The sequence below is a fragment of the Carica papaya genome, chromosome 5, assembly GCF_054855325.1.
Source record: "Carica papaya isolate Zhongbai chromosome 5, ASM5485532v1, whole genome shotgun sequence".
NCBI classification, from domain to species: domain Eukaryota; kingdom Viridiplantae; phylum Streptophyta; class Magnoliopsida; order Brassicales; family Caricaceae; genus Carica; species Carica papaya.
In genome coordinates, this window is record NC_142313.1 from 44,256,012 (window position 1) to 44,282,242 (window position 26,231).

The 26,231-nt window shown below is 32.6% G+C and overlaps 2 protein-coding genes and 2 long non-coding RNA genes across 5 annotated transcripts; 1 reads left to right on the forward strand and 3 right to left on the reverse strand.

Moving 5' to 3' along the window:
* Positions 1-713: 713 nt before the first annotated feature.
* On the reverse strand, positions 714-1,588 carry LOC110816905 (putative E3 ubiquitin-protein ligase RHC1A). Its single transcript, XM_088220082.1, has one exon. It carries the CDS (start codon positions 1,579-1,581, stop codon positions 826-828), a length of 756 nt encoding a protein of 251 aa, XP_088076208.1. The 5' UTR covers positions 1,582-1,588; the 3' UTR covers positions 714-825.
* A 10,542-nt stretch (positions 1,589-12,130) lies between these two features.
* Positions 12,131-15,295, reverse strand: LOC110817048 (Translation elongation factor EF1B/ribosomal protein S6 family protein). The gene is made up of 6 exons (XM_022045448.2): positions 15,111-15,295; positions 14,900-15,016; positions 14,730-14,805; positions 13,976-14,096; positions 12,585-12,698; positions 12,131-12,480 (listed from the first exon to the last, which is right to left on the reverse strand). Exons 1-6 carry the CDS (start codon positions 15,194-15,196, stop codon positions 12,317-12,319), a joined length of 678 nt encoding a protein of 225 aa, XP_021901140.1. The 5' UTR covers positions 15,197-15,295; the 3' UTR covers positions 12,131-12,316.
* A 1,466-nt stretch (positions 15,296-16,761) lies between these two features.
* Positions 16,762-25,308, reverse strand: LOC110816991 (uncharacterized). 2 transcript variants are annotated; one of them, XR_015818898.1, is made up of 3 exons: positions 18,346-21,493; positions 17,274-17,455; positions 16,762-17,030 (listed from the first exon to the last, which is right to left on the reverse strand). It is a non-coding gene; the product is annotated as an uncharacterized LOC110816991 (long non-coding RNA). The 2 variants fall into 2 exon arrangements; XR_002540120.2 differs by lacking the exon at positions 16,762-17,030 and adding an exon at positions 25,109-25,308 and having other exon boundaries at positions 17,037-17,455; positions 18,346-18,838.
* On the forward strand, positions 20,576-23,896 carry LOC148266155 (uncharacterized). The gene is made up of 3 exons (XR_015818899.1): positions 20,576-20,636; positions 21,472-21,621; positions 23,833-23,896. It is a non-coding gene; the product is annotated as an uncharacterized LOC148266155 (long non-coding RNA).
* Positions 25,309-26,231: the final 923 nt, after the last annotated feature.

Genomic DNA, 26,231 nt, shown 5'->3' on the forward strand with positions numbered 1-26,231 from the left:
TATAATATACAATTTTTCAAAAATAATTTTAAATTTCTATTAAAAATTTAACTTTAAAACTCCAAAAATTATTTTTTATCAAATACAGAATTTTTATTTTTTAAAATAATAGTATTTTTTAAAATTATTTTTATTAAATACTAAATAATTATCAATTAAAAATATTTTTAATTAATAATTATTTAACAACATTTTTAAAATTTATAATATAAATTACAATTGCACTAAATTTCTACTTAATTGCATTTCCTCAAAAAAAAAACTTAAAATTATACTTTTTACTATAAATATTATTTATAAATATTTTGTTAAAAATTATTACATATTTATTTTTTAAAAAAATAAATTTATTTATTTTAAATTGATAATAGAAATAAAAGAAATTAAGTTATGAGTTAAAGTTTTTGTAGTACATAGTTTAAACTCTTTTATATAAATGGTTAAATATTTTTTTATTATTCATAGTTTAGGATCTTGTAATTATAAGCATAATTTTTTCTTATAGAATCTTAATTAGAGCAAGGAACAAGATATAATGACAATATATATATATATATATATATTTACAAATCTAAATTTAAACATTTATAGAATAGATAAAGATTTTTTCATACATCAAAGTTCAAAGCCTACTTAAAAAAAATAACTAATAAAATAACATAAAACCATCCATACATTATTGTAAAATCTTTTAAAAGTAAGCTTAACCTAAATAGAAACCGTTTAACCCATAAACGATCCATAAAGATAATTCACCAAATGAGGAACTCTTAGAAGATGGTGTCAGATCAACATGCTTCTGCCATTTTCACCAAGAACTAGAACTCAAGGTCTCACACATGAGAACAATCTCCTCCAACCACGCCTATTATTATTTTCTCTTCTAACAGAAGTGTTAGTTCCCCTCAGAGTCCCAGCTGGACATCCGCCAGTTTCGTGAAGCTCATATCGACATACAGGACAAGTATTGTGTATCTTCAACCATGGAAGAAGACAATTCTCATGATAGATATGCTCACATGGCATCATCCTTACCTCTACCCCCAACTCAAATGGCTCTTTACAGACCGGACAATGGGAGTACTTGTCACCTTCGAGATGTTTGCTGGTTATCCTACTAGTCGGCATTGCATCAATAGCCGTTTGAGGTGCTGGAGGATAAGCAGCACTAATAATACGATTCATTAATATCGTCTGAACAACATATCCAATAGTAAGAGGCTCTTGATCATTACTAGTATTTGATCCATTAGTATTGTTATTGTCATGATTACGATCCAGAGAGAAGGGTGCAGGACCGATATGCAGGCGCATGTCTGCAGGGTCTGGAGAACCCATAACATTTCGCATGAAAGTGTCAATAGCAACCTCCAGTCTTGATCTCCTTCTTCTATCGCCATTATCGGAAGTCAAAGCTCTAACTCGTGGCTCGAAATACCGGTTGTAGTAGTTGGCTTCCTGGTCTGATAGTCGAATTATGAATCTGTCATTGCAGCAAGGACAAATAGGTAGCTGGCCTTGGCCTGCAAAGCGAAGGTTACAACGGTAACACCAATGGGTAAAGCCAGTAGGTTGCGGCATCTTTCTTCTTCTGCTTTCTGCATAAAATAATCAAATAATAATAATAATTTTAAAGTAAAAATATATAAAAGAATAAGACATGAAGAAATATAAATGACAATCTTCTAATTTCAAATCTGCATATTCACTGAGTACCTAACTTATTCATATATATACATATATATATATATATATGTTTGTGTAGAAATCTTATGTATCGAATATTTAAAGACTTGAAACTTAAATGTTTGCTCAAATCTAGGATGCACTTATCTTTAAACTTAAATTTCAAATTTAATAAGAAAATATTATGATCAACTCAAAATACAAGATTTATAAAAAATAGTTCTTTATTTACTAATAGTTTGAATTTAAAGAAGAAATAAAAATTTTAATCTAACGATTAAATACTTTTTCAAACAATTCATACTAGAAGTTCAGAGTTAATAGTAAACTGAACCATAAAGAAATTTAACAATTTGTCAACAATTTGATTATGAATTCCCTAAACCAATTATGAATTAAAGCATTCTAACAACCTACGCTTAAACGCATCCGAAACACTCGACCAAGATATTGTGGATGCTAGCAAACATACTATTGGGTAAAAATAAAAAATCAATTGTGAGAATAAGCAATTAAGGGATTCGTTTCGAGATTAACTAGCATTATTAGATATATTACAAACAAAAAAATTAAGGATTATCTAGATCTAGATACGTCGATATAGATAAATAAATATATCTAGGTATATTGATAGTAAACAAAAAGAAATTTAAGAATCTTTCAATCATTAGACCATGAAACATCCCTAAACCAATTGTTAATCGAAGCATTCTCACAGACTATGCTTAAATGCACACGGAAAACTCGACCAATATATTATGGGTGCTAGCAAACATACTATCGAGTAGAAAAATCAATTGTGACGACAAGTGATTAAGGTTGAGATTAGCTAGATTATAATAGGTTTTATACAAACAAAAAAAAATAGAGGATTGTAAAATTAATGGTATCTATCCATGTATCTACTTATCTAGATACATAAATATAGATATAGACAAACTCATTCATATATAAGAGTAAATCTATCACGAAATCGATGTGGAGTCAAGACGAAAACTACAAACACCTTTTTACATAACAGAAAATTGTTAATAATAATAGATAAATAAATAAATTTACTACAATTAGAGAGAGAAATTTGATATCAGATTTGTAGATTTTACTAAAACATACATACCTTAGTCACTTGAAAGTTGATTCAACACTAGATAACTTGATCAGAAAGGATATGAGTGATCTCTCATGGAGATATGTTAGAAAAAGGTGTAATACTAGCGAGTAGATAAAGAGTGACAAGAATTGGTTTAGGAATTTTAGAGGATTTCATGGATCTTTTATAGAGCTTTTGGCATATGGAGATAGAGGTTGAATGACTTTGAGTGCATCCATAGGTCTGTATATAGACCTTCATAAAAACAAATATGAAACAAATTTGGGTATGTAATAAATACATTAGGATTTTTTGCATATTTTTGTATATGGAAATGTAGTTAATATGGATAAAATATACGAAATACAGCCGGGTAGATTAGGATTGACAGTACACACATATTTTTTTCCGAAATTAGACATAAGTACCATTTCAGTATTTGTATTATTTTATTTTATTTGGTTTGGTCGTTATACAATTTTTTGCTTTGTTAGTCTCTTTTAAAAAAAAAAATTATTTGCATTACTCCATATCTATTAGTTTTTATTGATAGTGTAACGGCCCCAAAAATTAAAAAGAAATGTATAAATTTATTCTAAGTGCGGAAGCGAAATAAAATAGATTATGATTAACATCCCTTACACAATAACCAAAACGAATTAAACATATGAAAAATAAACTAACTAAAGGAAATACTATGAATGAATACTATAAGGAAAACTAATAAATTTTTAGGCTTCTACTCGCTGTCTTCCTGCAGAACGGGCTCGGGAATCAAGTCCTCCTGATCTGAAATGGTTAAGTAAGGAATGAGCTACACTAACCCAGTAAAGACATCACATTATCTCACTGTTACAGAAGTAAAGGTTGGTAGAAAACAAAAATGACCAATTGAGCATAATTTATAACAAACTCATTTATCAATAATAAAACATTTTACTATCCACTTACCTCGGTGAGATTCATGAAAACAATTTATGAAAATAATTACATCATAAACATCATAAGATCATGCACATTTTGTAACATAACACATATCATGCTTTTGTATTTCAATCATCAGGCAACAAATTTCCTCTTTTATCAGCCTACTAGTATCTATGGGGATCCATAGGGGGTCCCCGCTACACGTGAACCATTCATATTAATAACTTAATTCCAAGGCTGTCCCCATACCCCGTCCGGTATGGGCGCCAAAACTATAAACCTCAATATTCTGTCTGGTATGAGGGTGAAATGGGCTGTCCCCATACCTCATCCGATATGGGTGCCAAAATACATAAAGTCTTCATACCCCGTCCGATATGAGAGACCACGTTCTCGGTAGGGTTCCCTATGGAGCTGATCCGTCCACCATCTCCCAGGATATCTAGTTAGGCTGTCGACATTATCCATTTATCAATTCACATACATTTTTTTATTTTTCCTAATCTCAATTATCTGATCAAACATAAACACGTAAACCAGTAATGGACACCAAACAAGACAACACAACATCGGGTTCATAATAATTCAAATCATGATAAATGAAACCGTGATTCATGCATACGAAATCATAGAATAAACACATCAGGCACCATACTACATTTAAAACTGTAAAATAAATGAAACAACACATAACCGAAAAATACATCAGATTCGGGCTCCATTAGCAATCTTAATTAATTATACATATTTATTAATTCATAAAATATCGTTTTATCATTTATTAAGCTTTAATGTCGTGATAGGAAATAGGATGAGAGATCCTTACTTGTTTCGGAGTCTAAAATCGGGTTCTCACTGCGCCTACGGGCAATCTCTAGATTTTCTGAATTTTTCCCTGAAAACTGAAACACACTTCTGGTACCTGCACATGTCCCCAAAAAACCCCAAATCAGATCCAGTGCCTTTTCGGCCAATTTTGGAATTCCGGCACGGCGGCTTCGCCGTGCTTTGACGACAGCGCCGCCACTCACGACGGCGATCCGCCTCGGGTTGGCCGCTTCCAGCCGTTTTCGATCGAATTCGGTCAAACTTGCATTAGTTCCTGTGATAAAACACCCCTAAGGCCCTCGGTGGGCCAAAAAATTTTAGAAAACCAAGACTTAGCGGCGGTGAAACTCTCGGGTACGGCGATTTCTCCGGCGCGAGTTGCGATTTGGTGTTTTGCTCCTGTCAACCTGTAGAGAAAAGAACGGTGGTCACAGTGGTATAAAAATTACATCGAACGGGAACCGGGAAGGGCCTCATCGGAGGCAAAAACTGAGGAAACTCGCGGCAGCACCGCTGGACTTCAGCGGTATTTTTCGGCCAATCGACTGGTGGTTTAGCTCTGATTTGACCACAGAGAGGTTCAGTATTGAAAAACGAGCCGAGAGGAGAAATTTTACCTCGTTTGGCGGCCGAAAAATCCTCTGATGCAGCGGCGGGTGGCGGCCGCCGGTTCCTCCGGTGGCTAGGTCGTCTTGTCCGGGCGAGGGTTCTGGCGGCTAGGGTTTGGGGTTGGGTGTGGATGCGATTATTTATCACCTTCCCCTTTTAATGTGAGCCGTCCATCATGATTTAATCTGTACCGTCCGATCGCGATTAAATTGGAAATAAATCTGGGCCGTTCGTTGCGTGATCAAATCTGGGCCGTCCACACGCGTGAGATCTGGGCCGTCCATGCGTGCTTTTGATCTGGGTTGTCTGTGCACGCGGGAATGGATCTGGACCGTCCAATCGCGCGCACGCGGATCGCCCACGTGTCTCCGTCCCGCATGGCTTCCCGCGTCTGCGTCCCTGCCACGCGGCGTGTCCTGGTTGGCCAGGGCTGCTGATCGGGCTGCTGACGTGGTGCTATTTTTCTAAATTGCGTTTTGACCCCCTGATTTTCGATTTTCTTTTTAAAAACACCCCCATAATCTAAATTTTTACTTTTTTTTTTCAAAATCAATTTCAATTAAATTCCAAAAATAATTTTACCCCATTTTATTATTATTATTTTTTTATTTCTATTAAATTAAATTAAAATAATTATTAAAATGAAATAAAATTAAACAAAATTTCAATAAAAAATTAAAAATAAAATAAAATAAAATAAAAATTCTGGGTGTTACAGATAGTGTCAACATAATATTTACCATGTAAAAATAATTTAATTTTTTAATTATTTTTAATTAAAATTAAAAATATTAAAAATAAAAACTAGCATTCTATGTCTCCCTCTCCACTTTGACATCATCATCACCATCTCCTTGGGATATCTTAATCTCCATTAAATATTAAAAGTTAGAAGAACTTAAGAATTCAACCTTACTCAAGAAAGATTAAAATTATTCACAATCATATTCTTGCTTGTCTATTGTTTTTACCTCAAATGAAATATTTTAAGGATGCAAACTTTTTGAGAAAATGAAATATGTCGAGATTTAAATCTTTAAAATTCTTTATTTTCTGTTGTGGGTTTCTACCAAATCGATTTATTATCCCCTCAAAGTAGCAAACTAAGGACTCTGGGTCAATCAAAAACATCAATGCCTATGAGATTATTGCACAGGTAATAATCTCAACGAATCACGAGGAGGGACTTCATGAGGTCCAAAAAAATTTAAGATTTTGTGATTGACATTAGTAAAGAAGGAAAAAATAAGACCAACTCTGACTTGAAAAATCAAAAAGATGGTGGTCGGTATAGGGATAACAAAATATAATGTTCCAAAAAAAATATCGGTAAAGATAGAGACTGAGGCATGGAAAGAGGCAATAAAGGAGTACAAGAGTTCCTAGAGCACTTGAGTGAGCAAAAGCTTGCACTTAATTGAATTGATGCCCATTAGAAGGAGGATCGAAACCTATGCCGGTAAGGGGCTTCTCGAGGAAAGACAAGTTGTTAATTCACGTGGCCCTGTTCTAGGGACATATGATGATGTTGTTGTCATAGATTTAAGTGTTGATGAAGGGAAGAGGAATATGGAAACTAAAGTTATTTTTATATATTTATATTTATATTCTTTCGTTTTTATTACAAATAATTAAAAAATTAAATTTATTTTTTATGTCAGTGTGTCACATAATATATGATATAGAAAAGTGTTTGATCAAATATCACGTGACAAATCTTGTGACATATAATAAATGTGTTAACATTATTAATATAAACTAATGAATAAATACTAAGAGGAACAATTTTTGAAAGCATGGAACCTAAAAAATTAAAAGATGAATATATGAAGGCCAAATAAAATAAATAAAGTAATTGAGGAACTAAAATAGAATTAAACCTCTGTCTAACAAAGAGCAAGAGTACAATTACATCCATTGTGATTTAATCTTATTCAATCTTACACTAATTTTATATGGTAATTTAATAATTATATTTTTTTTAATTTCATTTTACATAAAATTATTAGTTTTTTTATACTTTTGTTTTATTTTTTAATATATATATATATTGTTTGTTTAACTATAACTTCTGCATTCAAATCTTTAAAAGTTGAAACTACAATTTTTTTTATATAAAATTAACAATATTTTAACTTCTAAACTATGAAAACTATTTAGCTAAAAATTATAATATATTTATCTTTTAAAAAATAAATTAATTTATTCTAAATTGATAATAGAAATATGGAGTTTATTTTTTAAAGGCCCGGAATTTAAAAGAAAATAAAGTCATAAATTAAATGCGGAAGTAAAATAATAGAGTTTAGGGTTTACATTTCTTACACAATAATTTAGAATGCGCAATAGAATTACGAGAATATCTATTTTAAAAGAACAAACGAAAATTAAAAAAAATAAACAAAAAGTAATATACTGAGCATTTTAGGACGACCTTCACTAACTTTTGAAGGGAGTCCGGATGGTGAACTATTCACAACCTTCTTGTTGATCGGAATTTGAGTATTGGTACTCTTGATTTGAAATAGTTAATGAAATGGTAAGCTACACTGGTATAGTAAGAATATCACACTACTCACCGATACAAAAACTGAAAGTTGATAAAAATCATAAAAACAACCAATTGAACTCTTGATTTAAATAAATTTATTTATCTTAAGGAAAACCATTTATTGCATATATTTACCGTTGCGAGATTTTCAAAATCGACTTATAGAGACAATCATTCAAATAACATTCTAATCTCATTTTTAAGTGACCAATAACAACTACTTTTCCTTCTTAATTGTTTACTGGTATCCCTGAGGGCCCATAAGAATGTCCCACTACGCGTGAACCAATATCTAACATTATCAATTAATCGGCTGTCTCCATACCATGTCCGCTATGAGCGTCAAAAATATCATCCCTCAATACTCCATCTGATATGAGGATGAATCAGGTCGTCCCCATATCCTGTCCGATATGAGCATCAAAAATACTATTCATTGATACCTCATTCAGTATGAGATAACGTTTACGGTAGGATTTCCTATATACCTGGTCCATCTACCATCTCCCAAGATATCCAATAAGACTACCATTCATTAATTCATATGATCAAATAATTTTTTGTTTGCATATTAATTGTCAATTTCACAAATCAACCGTAAATCACTTAAGACAACCAGTATATATATCAAAGAAGTACAACTGAATCATTTAATCATTCTAGTATATCATCATGTATTTAAAGCTATAAATTCAACAATTAGTTAAACATGATAAATAAATAACTAACCAGTTCCGGCTCCATTAGCAACTTATAATTATTCTCAAAAAATTTTAAATTACACAAAATACCATATTATCGATTATTAAACTTCAATTCCATACCATCTCGCGTTAATCTGGATCGCTCATTGCGCTTGATCTCGACCGTCTGATCGCGTTTAAAGAGAAAATAAATCTGAACCGTTCATCGCGATTTGATATCAACCGTCCGATTGCATTTAAAGAGGGAACGAATCTGCACCGTTCATTGCGTTTATCGCAACCGTCCGATCAAGTCTGAGGGAATAGATCCGAACCGTCCACACACGCAAGGATGCTTTCGGATTGTCTAATTGCGGGGCACGCGGATCGCCAATGTGGCCTCCCGCTTGGCACCAAGTCAGCGTGCCATGTAGCACGCTCCAATTCGTCGAGACTGCTGACTAAGCGGTTCTACGTGGCGCAATTTTTTTAAATTGTGTTCTGACCCATAATTTTTTATTTTTCTTTCAAAAACATCATCTGAACCCAAATTTTCATCATTTTTTTTTCAAAATTATTTTCAATTTAATTATCAACCTATTTTTTCCATAATTTCACATTAAATTAAAATTTATTAATTTTAAAAATAAATTTTTATATATTTTCCTTTTTGTTGAAATTAATCCCAAACCAATTTCATGCCTAGGTATTACATATTCAGTAATCTATGTTAAACGAAATTAAATTATGAGTTAAATTTCTCGTAACATATAGTGTAAACTCTATTAAATAGATAGTTAAATATTTTTATTGTTATTCACAATTTAGGATCTCGTAAACTATAAGCAGAATTTTTCATAAGAAGTTTGCAAGACCAATATACATGCACATGTCTGCAGGGTCTAGAAAACCCATAACATTTCGCATGAAAGCGTCAATAGCAACCGAAAGTCTTGATCTCCTTCTTTTAGTGTCGATATCAGAAGTTAAAGCTCTAACCCATGGCTTGAAAAGATGATTGTAATAGTTAGCTTCCTGGTATGATTGTCTCAGTGTGAATCTACCATTACAGTCATGACAAATAGGTAGTTGGCCTTAACGTACAAAGCGAAGGTTACAACGGTAGCACCAATGGGTAAAGCCAGTAGGTCACGACATCTTTTTTCTTATATTTTCTGTATAAAATGATCAAATAATAATAATAATAATATTTTTAAATTAAAAAATATTAAAAATTCAGTTTTCGACATTCCTTTTCTTTTAATTTTAAGCATCAATATTAAAAATATATATATATGAAAAGTAAACTAAATCAAAAAGTTGAATTATAATTAAATATATATTTATATATATATTCTCAATTTAGACATCTATATTTATGTTAACAATAATGATAATAATAATTATAATCATTAGAATATAAATTCTCAAAGTAAAGAAAAATTCAGACAGAGCAAATAAGACATGAAAAAACATAAATGATCATCTTCTAATTTCAAATGTGCGTATTCAATGAGTACCTAACTTATTCATATGTATATAAATATATATATATATATATATGCGTGTGTGTATGTGTGTTTGTTTGTACAAAAAAAACCTTATGTATGGAATATTTAGAGACTTGAAACTTAAATGTTTGCTCAATTCTAGGTACGCATCATTTAAACTTAAAATTCAACTTTTACGGTCAACTTGAAATACAACACATTTATAAGGACTAATATTTTATTTACTGATAAGTTGTACTGAAGAAATAAAAAATTTAATCTAACTTCAAATACTTTTTCAAATAATTAATACTATAAGTTCGAGTTTTATAGTAAACTGAAAAATAAAGAAATTTAACTGTTCGTCAATAATTAGATTACGAAACTCCCTAAACTAATGGTGGATTAAAGCGTTCTCATAATCGAGGATTAAATGAATGCAAAACTCGACCAAGATATTATGGATGTGAGCAAATGTACTATTAGGTTTTAAAAATAAAAAAAAAAACCAATCGTGACAATAAACGATTAAGGGATTAATCTTTGAGATTAACTAGCATTTTAGATTTATTACGAACAAAAAAGAAATTTGAGAAATATAAAATTATTTGTATCTAACCATATATCTACTGATCTAGGTATGTGGATATAGATAAATAAATCTATCTAAGTACGTTGATAATAAACAAAAAAAAAAAATTAACAATTTGTCAACAATTAGACCACGAAGCTCCCTAAACCAATTATGAATTAAAGCGTTCTCTCAACCTATGCTTAAATTCATGGAAGAAACTCGGACCGAATTATTGTGGATGCTAACAAACACACTCTTACAAAAAAAAAAGATCAATCTTGACAACAAGCGATTTAGGGGTTAGCTTTCAAGATTATCTAGCATTATATTAGTGCAAACAAAATAAAATTAAGGATCATAAACTTGATGGTATTTATTCATATATCTATCTATCTAGTTCGTAGATACAAATATAAATTTACTCACATATAAGAGTAACTTAGGTAATATATATAATAAAAAATATAGTAAGTCTATCACGAAACGAATGTGCAGTCAAGACAAAAATCTGAAATACTTTTTTACATAATAAAAATCGTCATAATAATAATAAACAAATTTAATGCTTCAGAATTATTAAATTTTGCTCAAGCATACATAACTCAGTCTCTCGAAATTTAATGCAACACTAGATGACTTGATCAAAAAGGATACGAGTGACCTCTCATGGAGATGTATTAGAAAAATGTGTAATATTATTGAATCGATAAAGAGCGACGAGAGTTGGTTTAGAAATTTTACAGGATTTTATGAATCTTTTATAGAGCTTTTGGTAGGTGGAGGTGGAGGTTGAATGACTTCGAGTGCCTCCTTAAGCCTATAAATAGACCTTCATACAAACAAATATGAATTCCAATTTTGTTATGTAATAAGTACATTGGGATTTTTTTGCACATTTTTATATATGAAAATTTAGTTAAATGTAAATAAAATATAAGGAATAAAGCCAAGTGAATTAGGATTGACACTATACATATTTTTTTTTGAAATTAGACATAAGTATTATTTTAGTCTTTATATTATTTTATTTGGTTTGATCCTCTATAAATTTTTGCTTTTTCAAAATTTAATTACATTACTCCGTATCCAATAGTTTTTATTAATGGTGTTGGCATACTTGCCACATGTCACTAAATTTGACATGTGACATTATTTAATTTAATATTTTTTTTGTGTCATATATCATACGAGGAGTAGGAAGCACACTATCATCTTATATCAAAATTTGATTGTACAGTTTCATATCTTCTTAAATTTTACATTATTTTTTGGAATTAAAATTTTTACCAAACTCGTACCATTTCAAGTTAGAACTCTATTTTTTCATGTTACCATTCGAATCAAATTGTTTCATATCATGTCAAAATGGCTGTTTTATTGCGTCATGTCATGTCAAAATGCCCATTTGTGTTTCATGTTGTGTTCAAATTCACATAATTTGTGTCAAAGCTTGTATCATATTATTTCATGTTAAAATTCCTATCTTTTCCTTTCATGTCTCGGTAGAACTTTTCACCCTTTAATCAACTAAGTATAAATTTACAAATAAATTTCTACGCTTATTCCAAAAGAAGTCTCAAATGATAGTGCTGAAGAAAAACCAGATTCATTGGGAACAAATCATCCACTTGCACAGGCTAGCAGGATAAAAATATAACAGACATGTCATGCAGCCACAAGGCAATGCAAAAATGAAGCTTAAAAAGTTTTTTTCTTTTTAAAACTTCTCAGTTCATGAAACACAGTACACAATCAGAAGGCAAAGACCAGGTAAAGGAAAAAATAAGAAACATATAAGAGATTGCTATTGACGTAAACTAAATTACCGGCGAAAACTGGCTACTTCAGAAGCAGTTACTTCGATAGAGAGGAATAATTTTAGATTTTGTTGAAGGCGACAATGTCACAACTCTGGACGTATTCATTGCATGGTTCAACTGTGAGATGTTCCTCTATAAGTGAATCAACTGATACAAGGTCATCCACAACAGTGAGCATGACCTGCAGTTTCTTTATGCCATACCCAACTGGAACCAATTTAGCTGCGATAATGCCAATGCAGAAATTTCCGGTTAAACAATGTAGTTACTTGGAAAGTGCGTTATGCCATATTTCTGTATATAGATTGTTAAGGGATTAAACATACATGTTCCCCAGAAGAGACCAGGCATCTCAACACTCCTTACAGCCTCCTCCAACTTCTTCATGTCAGTCTCATCATCCCAAGGTTTCACATCCATAAGTATAGAAGATTTCCCACCTATAGAAATGGAGAATTTAGCATAAGATGACAAGATATGTGAGGAGCATATAATGGATCTGCACTCAAACTGGTAAATTGCAACAACAACATAAAATTAGACGCTCAAATATCAAGATTTTGACGCAACACTATTGATGAAATAGCTTATAACAAGTCCTTGCGTTATATGATTTTATAGTAAAATCAATAAAGATTAAGCACAAGCAAACTACTTGCAGAAGTATATCTATTTCTTCAAAAACAATCCTCCGCCTCCCCCTGGCTGGGGAAGAAATAGATATGGGGATGCGCATGGGGCCAAGAGGTGGGAGAAGGAGATTCACTACAAGCTCTCTCCCATTGCTGTTCCAAACCATCCATTGCTTCCTGGCCTAGGATCAAGCAAGTTAGCCCTTATGTGGAAAGTCTTGAAGGAAAGATTCATCAGATGATTCATTATCCAGTCTGAAGTCAGTTCAGTAAGGATTGTTGGGTGGATTCACTAGCTGTTACTTTGTGAACAAGCAGGGCATTCCTATTAACCTTCCCCCAATCTCTCTGTAGCTCGGCTACAGAACTGACACATGGTGGATTCACAATCCACTTCCTTGATCCACTAGGCTACACTACTCCTCAAAAGCTAAGAAATCAATTTGGTTTGCAGCCAGAAATCAATTTCCATTTTCTGTGATTGGTTTAAAAATTGAAAGTCACAAATATAACCTTGCAAACTCATAAAGAAAACCTTCCAAACTCCATTGTACCCCAACGTTGCCTCTCTCCTTCCCACATATCAATAATTAGTAAGTTTCTCTTATTTTTTCCTACACTTTCCCCATGAAATACCATTTTTCCCACTCTTCAATATTCTTATATAACTTTGATACTGAATATCATCTTCTATTTTGCTCTATTAACTTATTTTATTTAATTATTTGGTTTACAAATTAAATGTTATACTTGTTAGATAAAATTATTACAATTTAGGGTAATTATCTTATTAGTTTATTGAATTAAAAATTAAAATAAATCTGTTACACAGTCTTTTCATATAGAGTTTAACCAGTTAATTCTTAAGTTTCTTATATAGCTCCATAAGCATTCTAAAAACAGTGCTGATTATCCAATGTATGCCAATGGGGGAAAATGCCTTTTTTAATGTTTTCTCAACAAAAAAAAAAATCTTTGAAAAACTTTGGCTTTTGATTGGTTAAAGAAGCATAAATTGAAATAACAACAGAGAATGTAATAATGAATTTAGACATGAGGAGTCACTATCCAAAACCAGCACTTACTCTCTTTGCTCTTCTTTTTATCCTTCTTAGCTGCCTCCCTTTCGTCTGCTGCCTTCTTGTCCTCCTCTGTATAATCACCAAAGAGATCAAGATCGTCATCATCATCTGCAGCTGGGGCCTCCTAAAAGTTTCATGAGATAACCACAGAAGATGAAGGAATTAGATCAATAATCTTGAAATCCATCTTTCTTTTTCCAAAAAATATATATGTTGAGATTCACATGGAAGAAGGAGAATTAGCCAGTAATATGCAGCCCTTAAACCAGTTTGCCTCCAACCATAATTCAAACAAATCAACCTCTTCCATCCGAGCATATTCGACGCCGATGCAAATAAATACCACATTAGAAAAACAATAACCCAATTCCTAAAGATAGATGGCTTGTTTTGGAAGGATCATATTCAATTTGTTTGTTAGTTTTATACGCTGATTCAGAATAGTTTACCTAACTAACACATTAACACTAAAGCCAATTCGATTCAGGTATACTCTACTGTCATCCTATTACTATATCTTATCATTTGATTGTAAGTTTTAATTATACTTTCATTTTTTATGTATAATTGAACAAATTCAACTCCCCTCAATTCCACAGCAATACATTCAAATTTCTACCACAATCAATTGGCAGTACCAATCGTCAACTCAGGGGTCATAAAACAACTACTTGACACCTAAATTCTATAGGATACAAGTCCGTATTAACTTAAAACTAAGAGAAAAGGCAAAGCACGGTAAAAACTTAACAGCTACCTTGGCAGGTGCAGCTACAGCTTCAGGTGCAGAAGCTTTGCCCCCAATTCTCACACCAACAGCTTTCCCGGGGAAGCTGCCACCACAAAGAGATTAGTCATAGTCTCCAATCTCAAATAAACTAGAATTAACACAGTAACAAGACTAAAAGAAGGTGCGGAAAAACAAACCTGGAAGCGAGCCGAGAGGACACAAGCTCGTACCACCTGCCAGCATTGGGGAAAGAATCACCAGGCTTTTCCAAAACGGCAGCGTACGCCTTTACGTCATCCTTAGTCAACTGGTCTCTGCAAGATCAGTATCCAGAATCGTCAATTATCAAGTTCATTGTACCATGAAATGTGAAATTTGAAAACAGAGAAGAAGGAAATGGAAAAATACCCGGAGATGTAAGTTTTTCCAGAGAGGAACTCATCGAGAGATTTGACGCCCGACTCTGTGTGGAGATCTGAGAAAGTTACGGCCATTGATGACGACGGAGTAAGCAAAAACGAGAGAGCAAAGAGGGAGTGAGGGACGCTGGCTGCGATGCGAAGAAGAGAATGAGAAAAGGGATGACGTAAGGCGGAGGAGTGAGTATTTATACATTAGTGGAAAGAAAACCCTAGTCACGGGGAGAAATTGGGGATATTCCATTTGATCGCTAGGTGGGAAAAATCAGACGGTTTATGGGTGTTACCCGACCGGAACAGACCGGGAGAACGACTGAACCGGCCGGGCTAAGGAAAAGCAATAGTTTCATAAATAGGTTTTCTTTTATTGTAAATTTAACATTTTTTAGTTGCTTTTTTATAATTTTTCAGCCTTACATTAACCGGATCTATTCTAACATAATCTTTGAAACTTTGAGTTTTAAAAAAGACATAATAAAATTAAAAGAATAAATCGTAACGATATTATCAAAATATATTTAATAAATATATAAAATTTAATTGAATTAAATCAGATTATTATCGAATAAATTTCGTACCACATATAAATTTATACATGTAATTTTAAATATTTATCTATTTTATTTTTTGTCGTATATATATTCGTACATAGAATAATAAATGTATCTAATAATTTATTTTTAAATAAATATTAAATATACAAATTTTAATTTTATAACTAATATTAGTGTTTTAATCTTTCTCCTCATTTCTCTTCTATAAAGTTAAAAGATTGATATATCCATGAAGTGCATGCACACTGTAATTATACAAATTTGAAAGAATTATAATTTTAGTTTAACTAGTAGAATATATATATGATATATTGTATTAAAAACGGTTGTCCATGTCAATGGTAGTGTTGTCGATTTATTTTTACTCTAAAAAGTAGTTTTGTGAAGTATGAATTTTTTTTTTTTTTCCTATGTTTCAAAGAAATAAATGAGAATATTAAATATATCCCGAAATATAAAAGAAAAATAAAAAAATAATTAATATAGTAAAATATTTAACGAAATACATTTAATAATAAATTATTCAAGATGGTGAAGGATCAAGTTGAAAATAAATGAAATTTGTTCTAAATCGACATTAAAACTTTTTTTTTTTGTTCGAATTAGAATAAAATACGAAAATTTTACTCAGATAATTTCCTTGTTGGATGTTTCGTACCTCCAATGTTCTCTCCAAAATATAGTTCATCAACTTGATTTAATCAGGGACTCTTGGAGGGAGAAATAAGATTATACGGAGCTGAAGCTCCTATAATCAATAAGCCCTCCCGGGGGGAAGTAAAAGATTGTACGTAGGTTATGGTTACATAACCCGTTGTCCCCCTGTAGGGGGCGGGGATAGAGGGAGGGGAGACCACGTTATATAACGAGGGCTGCCTTCTCTCTGTCCACCACCAGTATCCTTATGGAACCACGATTTTTTTGACTTTATTTGACTCAAAAAGGAACCGAATAAATGAGCTCTTCACTTAACAGAAGAGCTCTTTTCTTCGGGGTAAAGGAGTCACTCAAGAGTAGGGTAGCCCGGCAGGGCGGCGTGGCCCCTCAGAGTCTTGACCTGCACTCAACTTGTCATATGGAAACTGATAACTAAAAAAAAAAGCACAGAACAAACTCTTGGTTGATTTTTACTCAATACTTCTCTTAGTTGATTTTCAAATTTGATCTAATTTGTATAACTGTCATAGATATTTAAGAAGAAAAAATATATAATAATTTGCTTACAAAAAATAAAGAAAAGAATGTGTTGGATGATTTATTCAAGGACTGTCGTGGTGAATCTGCCAAACATAGTTTGGAATAGACACATAAAAGCTTAGTTATGATCTGAAAATTTCTTGTTTTAATGTCCTTTTCTGCAAATGAAGTCAGAAGACAGCAAGATGATTAAACATGTGTATATATCATTGGAATTTACGTACGGTATGATATGGGTTAGACATATAGAAACATTAAATTAATCCTAATCTTCTTCAGAAACTCAAAGCTGGCTATACACAAACAGTTCAAACTATTATTACCCTATTCTTTAGGCCCAGAGTTCTAGTTAAAAGAGAAGAGTGAAAAGCTTGAAGCAGAGATATGTGGCAGAAATGTACCGACAGAAAGTGGTGGTGATTCAAGATGCATCTGAAGGAGTCTGCCCCAGTGCGCTCACCTGGGCCCTTGATGGCTTATCGCTAAGGGCTGGAGATACACTCACGCTTCTTGCAGTTCTCCATTACGTTGATACTCAGGGGCAGGGGTGCAAAAAGCTCTGTAAGTATTCATGTTTTCGTCTCTAGCAAGAAGACAAAGTTGACAAGAAAAAATTGTCAAGAGCCAGTTTTGGTTTACTGACATAATTACAATTGATGGAAAAGCTTTGCCCTTACGATAATATGTTCAGAAAAAAACGTGACTAATGAGCTATATGTAAAGTTCAGAAAAAATTTGACTAAAGAGATATATGTAAAGTTTCAAGTAATTTACTACCAATAATTTGATGTGAGTTTTCGAGGGCCAAATGTTTGGTTAGCAAAGTTACTGAACTATAGATCCAAGATGTTACTTTTTATTCGTCAATTATTCACATTGTGTTTTTTCCTCCCTTGTGTAGTGGGATATAAGAAAAAAGTAGACTCAAGCTCTCCAATGTGTATGGCAAAACAGAGAAAAGTTAACATTGCGGCAGCAAGGAAAAAAGAAGAGTATGAGAATAACATGGAACTTCTTGAGATTTCCAATGTATACCAAAAGTTCAAGGTATGTCGCAAAATTGCAAATTCATGAATAACAATTATTTGATTAAAAAAACTGCTGAATTCTTGCAGTTGGTCTCACTTGATAAACTGTAAGTAGTTTTAGAAAAATGGCATAAGCATACATCAACTAGAGAGCACAGACAGTGCAACCACTAAAACCCATTTTTTCTTTCTTAATCATCAATGTGTATAGATATATATATATATATATATTATGCAGGCTTGTATAAACTCTTTGTAAAGCTCTCAGAAGCAGCTTTTATCTCACATTCATTTAACAACTAAGAGTTTTTCTTATGCTTTAGAGACAACTGCAGTCATTTCGTTGATGATCTATTATGCATCCGTATATTCATTAGTTGAGAATTTGAGACATCTTAAAAAGCTAGTTAACCAGCCACAAAAACCAGAGGACAAGAGGACATACCTTGAAGTTAAAGAGCTGATAAGATGTTTTCCATGTATCTGATCAGGTTGAATTTAAAATAGAAGTGGCTGCAGGACCTTCACCGAAGACAGTTGCGTTAAGGTCGGCTGAAAACTTAAAGTCAACATGGATCATACTTGACCGGTCAGGAAAACATTTATGAACTGAAAGAAGTTAATATTACATAGAGTTCTGTAACAAAATATATTAAACAATTGTGGCTTAAAGATAAGCTAACTTCTGCACTTTCACATTGCTGAAAAGAAATGCACAATTATGAAGACATCAGATAATGAAATGGATTTAAATTTTATGTAGCATAGGCAGATGAAGAAAAAAAAGAAATACTTCCTGAAGAGGCTTTCATGTGGAATCTCAAGGATGAAGAGCAATGGGAGCATTGAACAGCTGAGAGGACCAAAAACCACAAAATCCTACAAGCTTCTGAGAGAGGAACGCCATCTCAGGCTTGTTACTTATGATGAGATGATGCCTGGATCCCCACAAGAAGAGGATCTTTTCAGCATTGAACTGTTCCATTCTCGTAAGTGATAAACTGATTCCATTACAATTTAATATTCTCTATTTTTTTTTTTTTGTGTACAGGAGTTTGATCGATTTATGAGTTCTCTTTTGATATTTTTGTGTACATGTAAATTACCGACATGTAATATCATATCCAGTGCTAATCGTACTTCACAGTTAAGCATAATTCTTAATACACTGGCAATATATAATATCTTATGATACTCGTACCAAACAGGACATGATCATATGAGCAAAGATACAGAACTGATGCAATACACAATACCCGAGGCAGATTTGATGAAACAGTACAGGAAACCTGAACAAGTAACTGAAAGTTCAACATGCACAATATGCAATAACAGGAGGCCCAATATTGAAATAGGAAAAGACTTCAGATATGTAGAACTGGCAGCTGCAACAGATGGATTTTCACCTCACAACTCTCTATCTAAAAGTGACTCATCAAGACCCTCTTTTAGAGGTCAGCTACGAAGTAAGCTCAAAATAGTGGTTAAGAAGCAAAGACTTGTAAGCTCTCAAGAGCATATGACATTCAAATCAGAGGTAGTCTACAGACTATGCAGAGCCAGACATAAGAATGTGATCATGTTGCTTGGATTCTGCATACAACGAACTCAAGGACTGCTTGTGTACGAATATGCATGCAATGGATCACTCAAAGAGCATCTATCAAGTAAGAAAAGTTACTTGCAAGAAGTTTGAACTTTTTTTTGAAGTTAATGACCTTCACAATGAGAGGCACCGTCTCTTTCTTTATTTTTCTCCCTCATGTACGAGGGGAATTTCATACCAATTTCTTGTACAACATAAATGACTCACTAATTAAGCTAACTCAAACCCACTGCTTAAAAGATACTAAAGTTATCACCACTATAGTAGTCTATAGTGATTGGTTCTAAATCAAAACCCTTTTTACTTATACTGTCCTTAACCACCGAAATGACAGCCCAAGGGGTAAAGGACTCCATTTTTTGACACGGTGGTTATTGTTTTGAACTTGTATATGATACCTGTCCATAGCTCTAGCCATAATAAGAGAGTCCATTTACTTAATTCTAGCTTATGGTGATGGACTCACCCTAAAGTCAGTAGCTACAGCTCAAACTGTCAATGGGTGCTAACCCCATTTGTCTTGTCCAATGAGGTTGGGTACACTAGTTGCCCATTTCCACACTTTGTCAGCCAGAAAAAAACTAGTACTCTCCTTAACATTAAATTTGTAAGTGTAAATATCAAGGTACTTTCTTTATGGATCTAATACCATATTAAATATCTGGAACAATGCAGAACATCATCCCTTGAATTTGACTTTGACTCAGAGGATGAAGATAGCTGTAGGTGCATCCAGGGGATTGAATTATCTTCATCAGAATCACATAATTCATGGAAATTTGAGACCAAGCAACATTTTTTTAACTCATGATTTTGAACCATTGGTAATGACAATTTCTCTGATAATTGTGTGTATGTGTCTAACAAGAGGATTAATCTCCTTCAATCATCTGTTGAACTGAAATTTTTTGTTTTGTGTAATATGCTGCAAGGTTGGAGATTTTGGGTTCCTGAAAGTGAAATCAGATCATTCCTTACAGCACAAAAATGACAAGGCATCTGTATACTTCGCACCAGAGTGTTTGAAGACTGGCACACTGTCCGAAAAAACAGATGTATACTCCTTTGGGGTGGTTCTACTGGAGCTGATCACAGAATGGAGATCAATAGAGAAAAATATTGTGAAATGGGTGAGAATTAACCATTTCTTTAATTCTTAGTTATAGAGAAAAATGAATCAGTCTGATACATAATGAAGTTTTATTTGAGTCTGCAACTTAAATTTTTCATATTATTACAACAATCAGTTTGATGCAACCAGAATATGAAAGACAAAGTATTTAGATGCGAGCCTGTGGTTTGAAAACTTCTTTTTAGTAAGTGGACCTAATCATGTTGTCTGCATACCTATTGCGTTACAAGGATGATCATTTCCCAACACAGCAGTACCAACATCACATTCTTTTAGACTTGCTTCGACAATTAGGATTTAAAAATTAACAACTTAACCGATTCCTAACTACAGACTTCTTATTTAATGTCAAAGTAAAATACTAAGCTAAAGGGAATTTAGTGGGAACTCCACCTATATGTTCGAGTGCCCTAGAGAAGTCATCTAGCCATGGAATAAGATATGTAGAATTAGGTTTTTGGGCTTGTTAGAAAAAATTTACCAATCTCCAGGACTTGATATTTTTTTTTTTTTGTTTATCCTCTGAGGGTTCATTGCTTAAATTTTGATAGAAGTAAATACGAAACAGAGGACTGCCTTCTTCCAAAAAAATAGATCTAATCACTATGACTTAAGACTATATTGCTTAGCTTTTTAATCATCATGATTTTAGATTTGAATTTAATCACCAAGGTCTTGAAATTTATTAATTAGCCTATTTAGCAATCGTGACTTTAGGCTTTTTTAATTAGTCTATTTATTTTAATAAACAAGAAATACGAATTGCTCAATTCATATTTCTTATTTTTTTCAGATTTCCTATATGCAACTTTCATACAGTAACTGTTGTGCAGGCAAGAAAACTTCTGAGACAAAGACGATACCATGATTTACTTGATCCAACCATCATCGATGAGCATGATAGACTTCAACTCTATCACATAGCACAACTTGCCAAAAAATGCTTGAAAAAGAATCCTAAGAAAAGATTAATCATGAATGAGGTAAGCACCAAGCATCCAATAATTACTTTTCTGTTTACAGAAATCATACAAACCCAATATAGAAGATAATAGTTAAGACCTCATTTATCTGATTCTTTTATAGAAAAAAAAAAGAAATATATTAATGAAGGGGAAAAAGAGTACAAAAATAAGTAGCAAATTTCTACTACAAAATAATTTTGTATACAGGCAACATTTGCTTTACTAATGTGATTTCTTTTTCCTTTAGGAAAAAAATATATTGAAGCAAGTTAGTTGCTGTTAGACCTGTTTACTAAAAATATGCTTGGTCCATGCAGCACAGAAACCATCATAAGAAAGGAACTTAGAAGATTTCCACTTTTTATTTCAAAAAAAAAAAAAAAAGAAAGGAACTACGCTTATAAAATAAACTCTCATAAGAATGCATTCCACAATGTCAAATGAGATTTATCCCCCTCTCCCCCTCCCCCCAACAAAAAAAAATCTCATTACCTTCAATAGCCTAAACAGATCAACAGCCTAGTCCTGGAGCCCATTAAAACTCACCCCCTGTAAACGAGTAATTCTAGCTATACCATTCATCACCAAATGAGAAACCTCAACCTGAACTTCTTCCACCACAAACACAGCACTAGAAACCTCCAATTCCCCTTTACCAGCATAATCCCGCACCGAGAGATCCCCCTAGACAACATCCTCGCACCTAGACACCAACTTAAACTTGAAGTTCATCATTACCAAGGCCAAGATACATCTATCATAAAGAGATTCTACTAGACTTATCAATAGTAACTACACATAGCCCCAATTTCCCAAAGAAGAGAGGTCGTCCATGTCTGTCATATACCCAATAGATGGACTAGACGAAGACGATGAAGATAAACAATGCCTCTGATTCAGCAAACCCTTAACTGATTCTCTGAAAACCACACCACCTAGCCTAGTAGTTGAAATCCTGAATTAAAGACCAATTACTTCATTTTCTCCCCTTTATTGGAACTCATACCAAAACCTTGGGCTTTCTTTTGCTGCCAAGAGCAAGTTCAAACTGCAAGAAGACAAATGATTAAGGGTTTTGAAACTCAAAATTAAGCCAACTTGGAACTACGCCCAAATCCTTCTTCAAACCCAAGCCACTCACAGCCCCATCAAACAATCCTAGAAAAGTGACACGCATGGACACTGGAATTGATACCTTGCTAGCGGGAAAAACAACTGAAACCATATAGGAACAACCTTGTGAAAAGGATTCTCAAACGAAATCAAAATGATTCTGGGAAGAGAAGAAGGGGCTTAGGTCGAAAATCACTATTAGGGGCACAGGATAGGAATCCCTATGACAATGTCAAAAGCTATCACAATATACCACCAATTGTCTGCTTCTTAACCTTGAAGGAATAACAATGCACTTGCCAGACATGCCTAAATGCTAAGTGATTATCAAAAACTTACCTCCCTTGTTTGATCCTAAGCTAGCCAGAGAATGTGATCACTCCCTTACAATTCCTAACCCACAAGCTTTCATCTTTTATCTAGCAGAATTCATCCAAAGCATTCACAAGCCACACCTCCTCTCCCCCAACCCAACATAATAGAAGCACATGTGCCTCTGCCATCCTCTGAAACTGTCACAGATTCACAGCTCCACCCTCAAGAGCAATGCCAATAAATGATCATAAAATTCATGGGATGGAGAGAGTGGCAAAAGGGAACCAAGCTAGAAATCTCTGTTTAGCAAGAAAGAAACCAAAAACTATGGAGAGAGAGCAACAAGGCTACTGATCTATTATGCATGATTAGAATATAACTTTTGTGCCAGTTAATAGTTTTGAGAAATTTAATAGTTTAGTATAGAACTTGAACATACTAAACTAAATTCTACTTTATCCATACTTAAAACTAATACAAAAACTAAAATTAGAAATTTATTAGAATAGGTAATGAACTTAATGCAAAGTTGTTTGTTTTTCACTTTGGAGATTTATAGAGCTTAAAATTTAAACTTCATATCATTCATGCATAAAATAAAAGGTTGTATTGTTTTTTTGAATGTAATAAAATAAAAGGTTGTATTTTTTAAAATAAGTAATATAATCCACTTGAACATAAATTTCAAATTTATTACATTTAACAAAAATTAGGTGGTCAACTTAGGCCTCAACTTATCTAATCCTATACTTCTGTGAGATAAAATCCATATGTTGTTGACTGAGGCATGAATTATATCAGGTGATGTCTACATTGGAGAACATAACAGGAGGTAAAAGATATATTCCAATGGAATCACAATTTGAATGCAGTCTTTTGGACTCAAACAGGCAGCTGGGTATGGGGAGAGAGATGGAACAAGAAAATCAGAATATTTCAACATCTTTCTCAGCAACTTATTGTTCAACCAACAGCAGTGTTGGAAGATCCTTGTCACCTAGTGCAAAAAGCTGTTATAGATTTGCGAAACCAAAACATTCCACAACAAGAATACCAGTATATTACGCAGAAATGTTGAACTAGTATAAATCATTATTCTCTTAGCCTTCTGGTTAGTTTTCAGGTCAACACCAAAATCGACCTTCAATTGCCATCCACTGCTAAAACTGTTATCATAAAATAAACAAGCCTACCATATTGTTCAGTAAATAATTGTATATACACTATCTAGCGATTACTGTGAAGAGAAAATATAAATTCTTCTTACAACCTCTCTCTAACTCATCAGATCCTTAGTTAGTGATTGATACAGTCCCATGACTTGGATAGTGTTGTGGATCAACTTAAGCTAAAATCCTGGATCAAGTGGGTTTCTTTTATTAGACCAGGACATCATCAAAAATCACCAGAAGAAATGCATGACCAAAAACTCATGATGACCATGGTCGTACAGAAAGTTGCTTTCTTGACATTACTAGGTGCATTTGGATCTGATGATATGCTAACCGCATGTATCAATTAATTAATAATATATTTGAAATCAAAATTAATTGAGATATATTATTGGAAATTAATTCAAATGAAATAAAAATTGGAAAAAAAAAAAAACTCAATGTTGAAGTAATTACCGCAAGTATTTATTATAATTTATATAAAAAATCATAAATATAGTAGGAGGTGCTTATTTTTCTTCTACTCTGGTTATTAGCATAGTTTATTACTTTGATTAAGGAATCTAAAACAACTTATAAGCACTCCATTTAACTATGAATTATATGCAATTAGAGACATCAAGCTTTATGTGCATGTAGCCATACTGCAGCAAATAGATTTACTTGGCTTAAACATTGAATTCCGATTGAAACTTATCAGACTCGACAACTGTGACTTTGGCAGTTTATACAATGAAATTACATACCAGAAACCATATTACGCTTTTCCTAATAAATCAATCAGTATGACATAAATATAGCCTCCATTAACAAGCTCAAAACTACCAACAGCGCAATAACAGTTGAACTGGCCAGTTAATGTGCTCAAATAATCAAATTACTACGGGAATGAAAAGCGCATTTACCTGTAGCTTCTCGCAGAAATTTAGCGACGGGGAAGGAGACCGGTTATCCAACAATTTGACAGTGTAGAGTTCAGAGAGAGCGGGGAAGCTATCGGCAGCGGTGGCCGAGAGGTGTGTTTGGGTATCGGGTATGCTGGAGAGGGGGAATGGTGATTCTATTCTGGTGTAGGGGAATTTCCTGTAGGGCGGGAAGTAATCCCGGCAAGAGCATCAAATTTCTAAATTTAAAAAAAAAAAAAAAAAAAAATTATAGTTTAATCCATTACAAAGTTTTTTTTACAATTTTAGTCCTCATATTTTTAACAAATTTATGATTTAGCCTCTTAACGAAAAACAAAATTCTAGGTTAATCCTTTATTTTTTTTTTTTACAATTTTAGTCCTCATATTTTTAGCAAATTTATGATTTAGTCCCTAACATTTAATACGTTTCTAAAAATATCACATAAACTTATATTAATTACATTTTTTTATATATACAAAAGAAAAGAAACTAACCGATACAATTAAATAGTGCATATTTTAGACCATAGATTCCAGTAAAATCTTTTTAAAAAATACTCAGAAGCTCAACGGGCGACCGTTGCTGATAATGAAATCCAAGATGAAAAAAAAAATTTATTATGTAACGGATACTATATAAAAAATATTTGTTAACTAAGTAAATTCGATGTTCCTTAGATAAATATAAATATTTTATTAAATTTAATTAATTTTGAATGTATAAAAAATTAAATTAAATCGTGCGTTTACTATTAAATTAATTTAAATTAGAAAATTTAATTTTTTTTTTTGTTTCTAAAAAATTAAAGTTATTCCTATTAATCAATCATTAAACTATATGAGAATTAAACTATAAAAATTAAACCCCAAAAAACTACCAAAATTACTTTCTAAATTTTTTACCATTTTGAATCCTAATTAAAATTTAACCTTGAATCATTTTTGCATTAGACAGCTTATGTTATTTCTGTCAAATTTACGACAATTTATTTGTTCAAATTCGAACATATATTTTTCGAGACAACTTTATAAGTTAAAAGATCGAATTGAATCGGGAAAAAAAACCCTAAAGATTAGCACGTAATTGAAATTGTAAAATAATAATTTATGAAAAAAAAAAA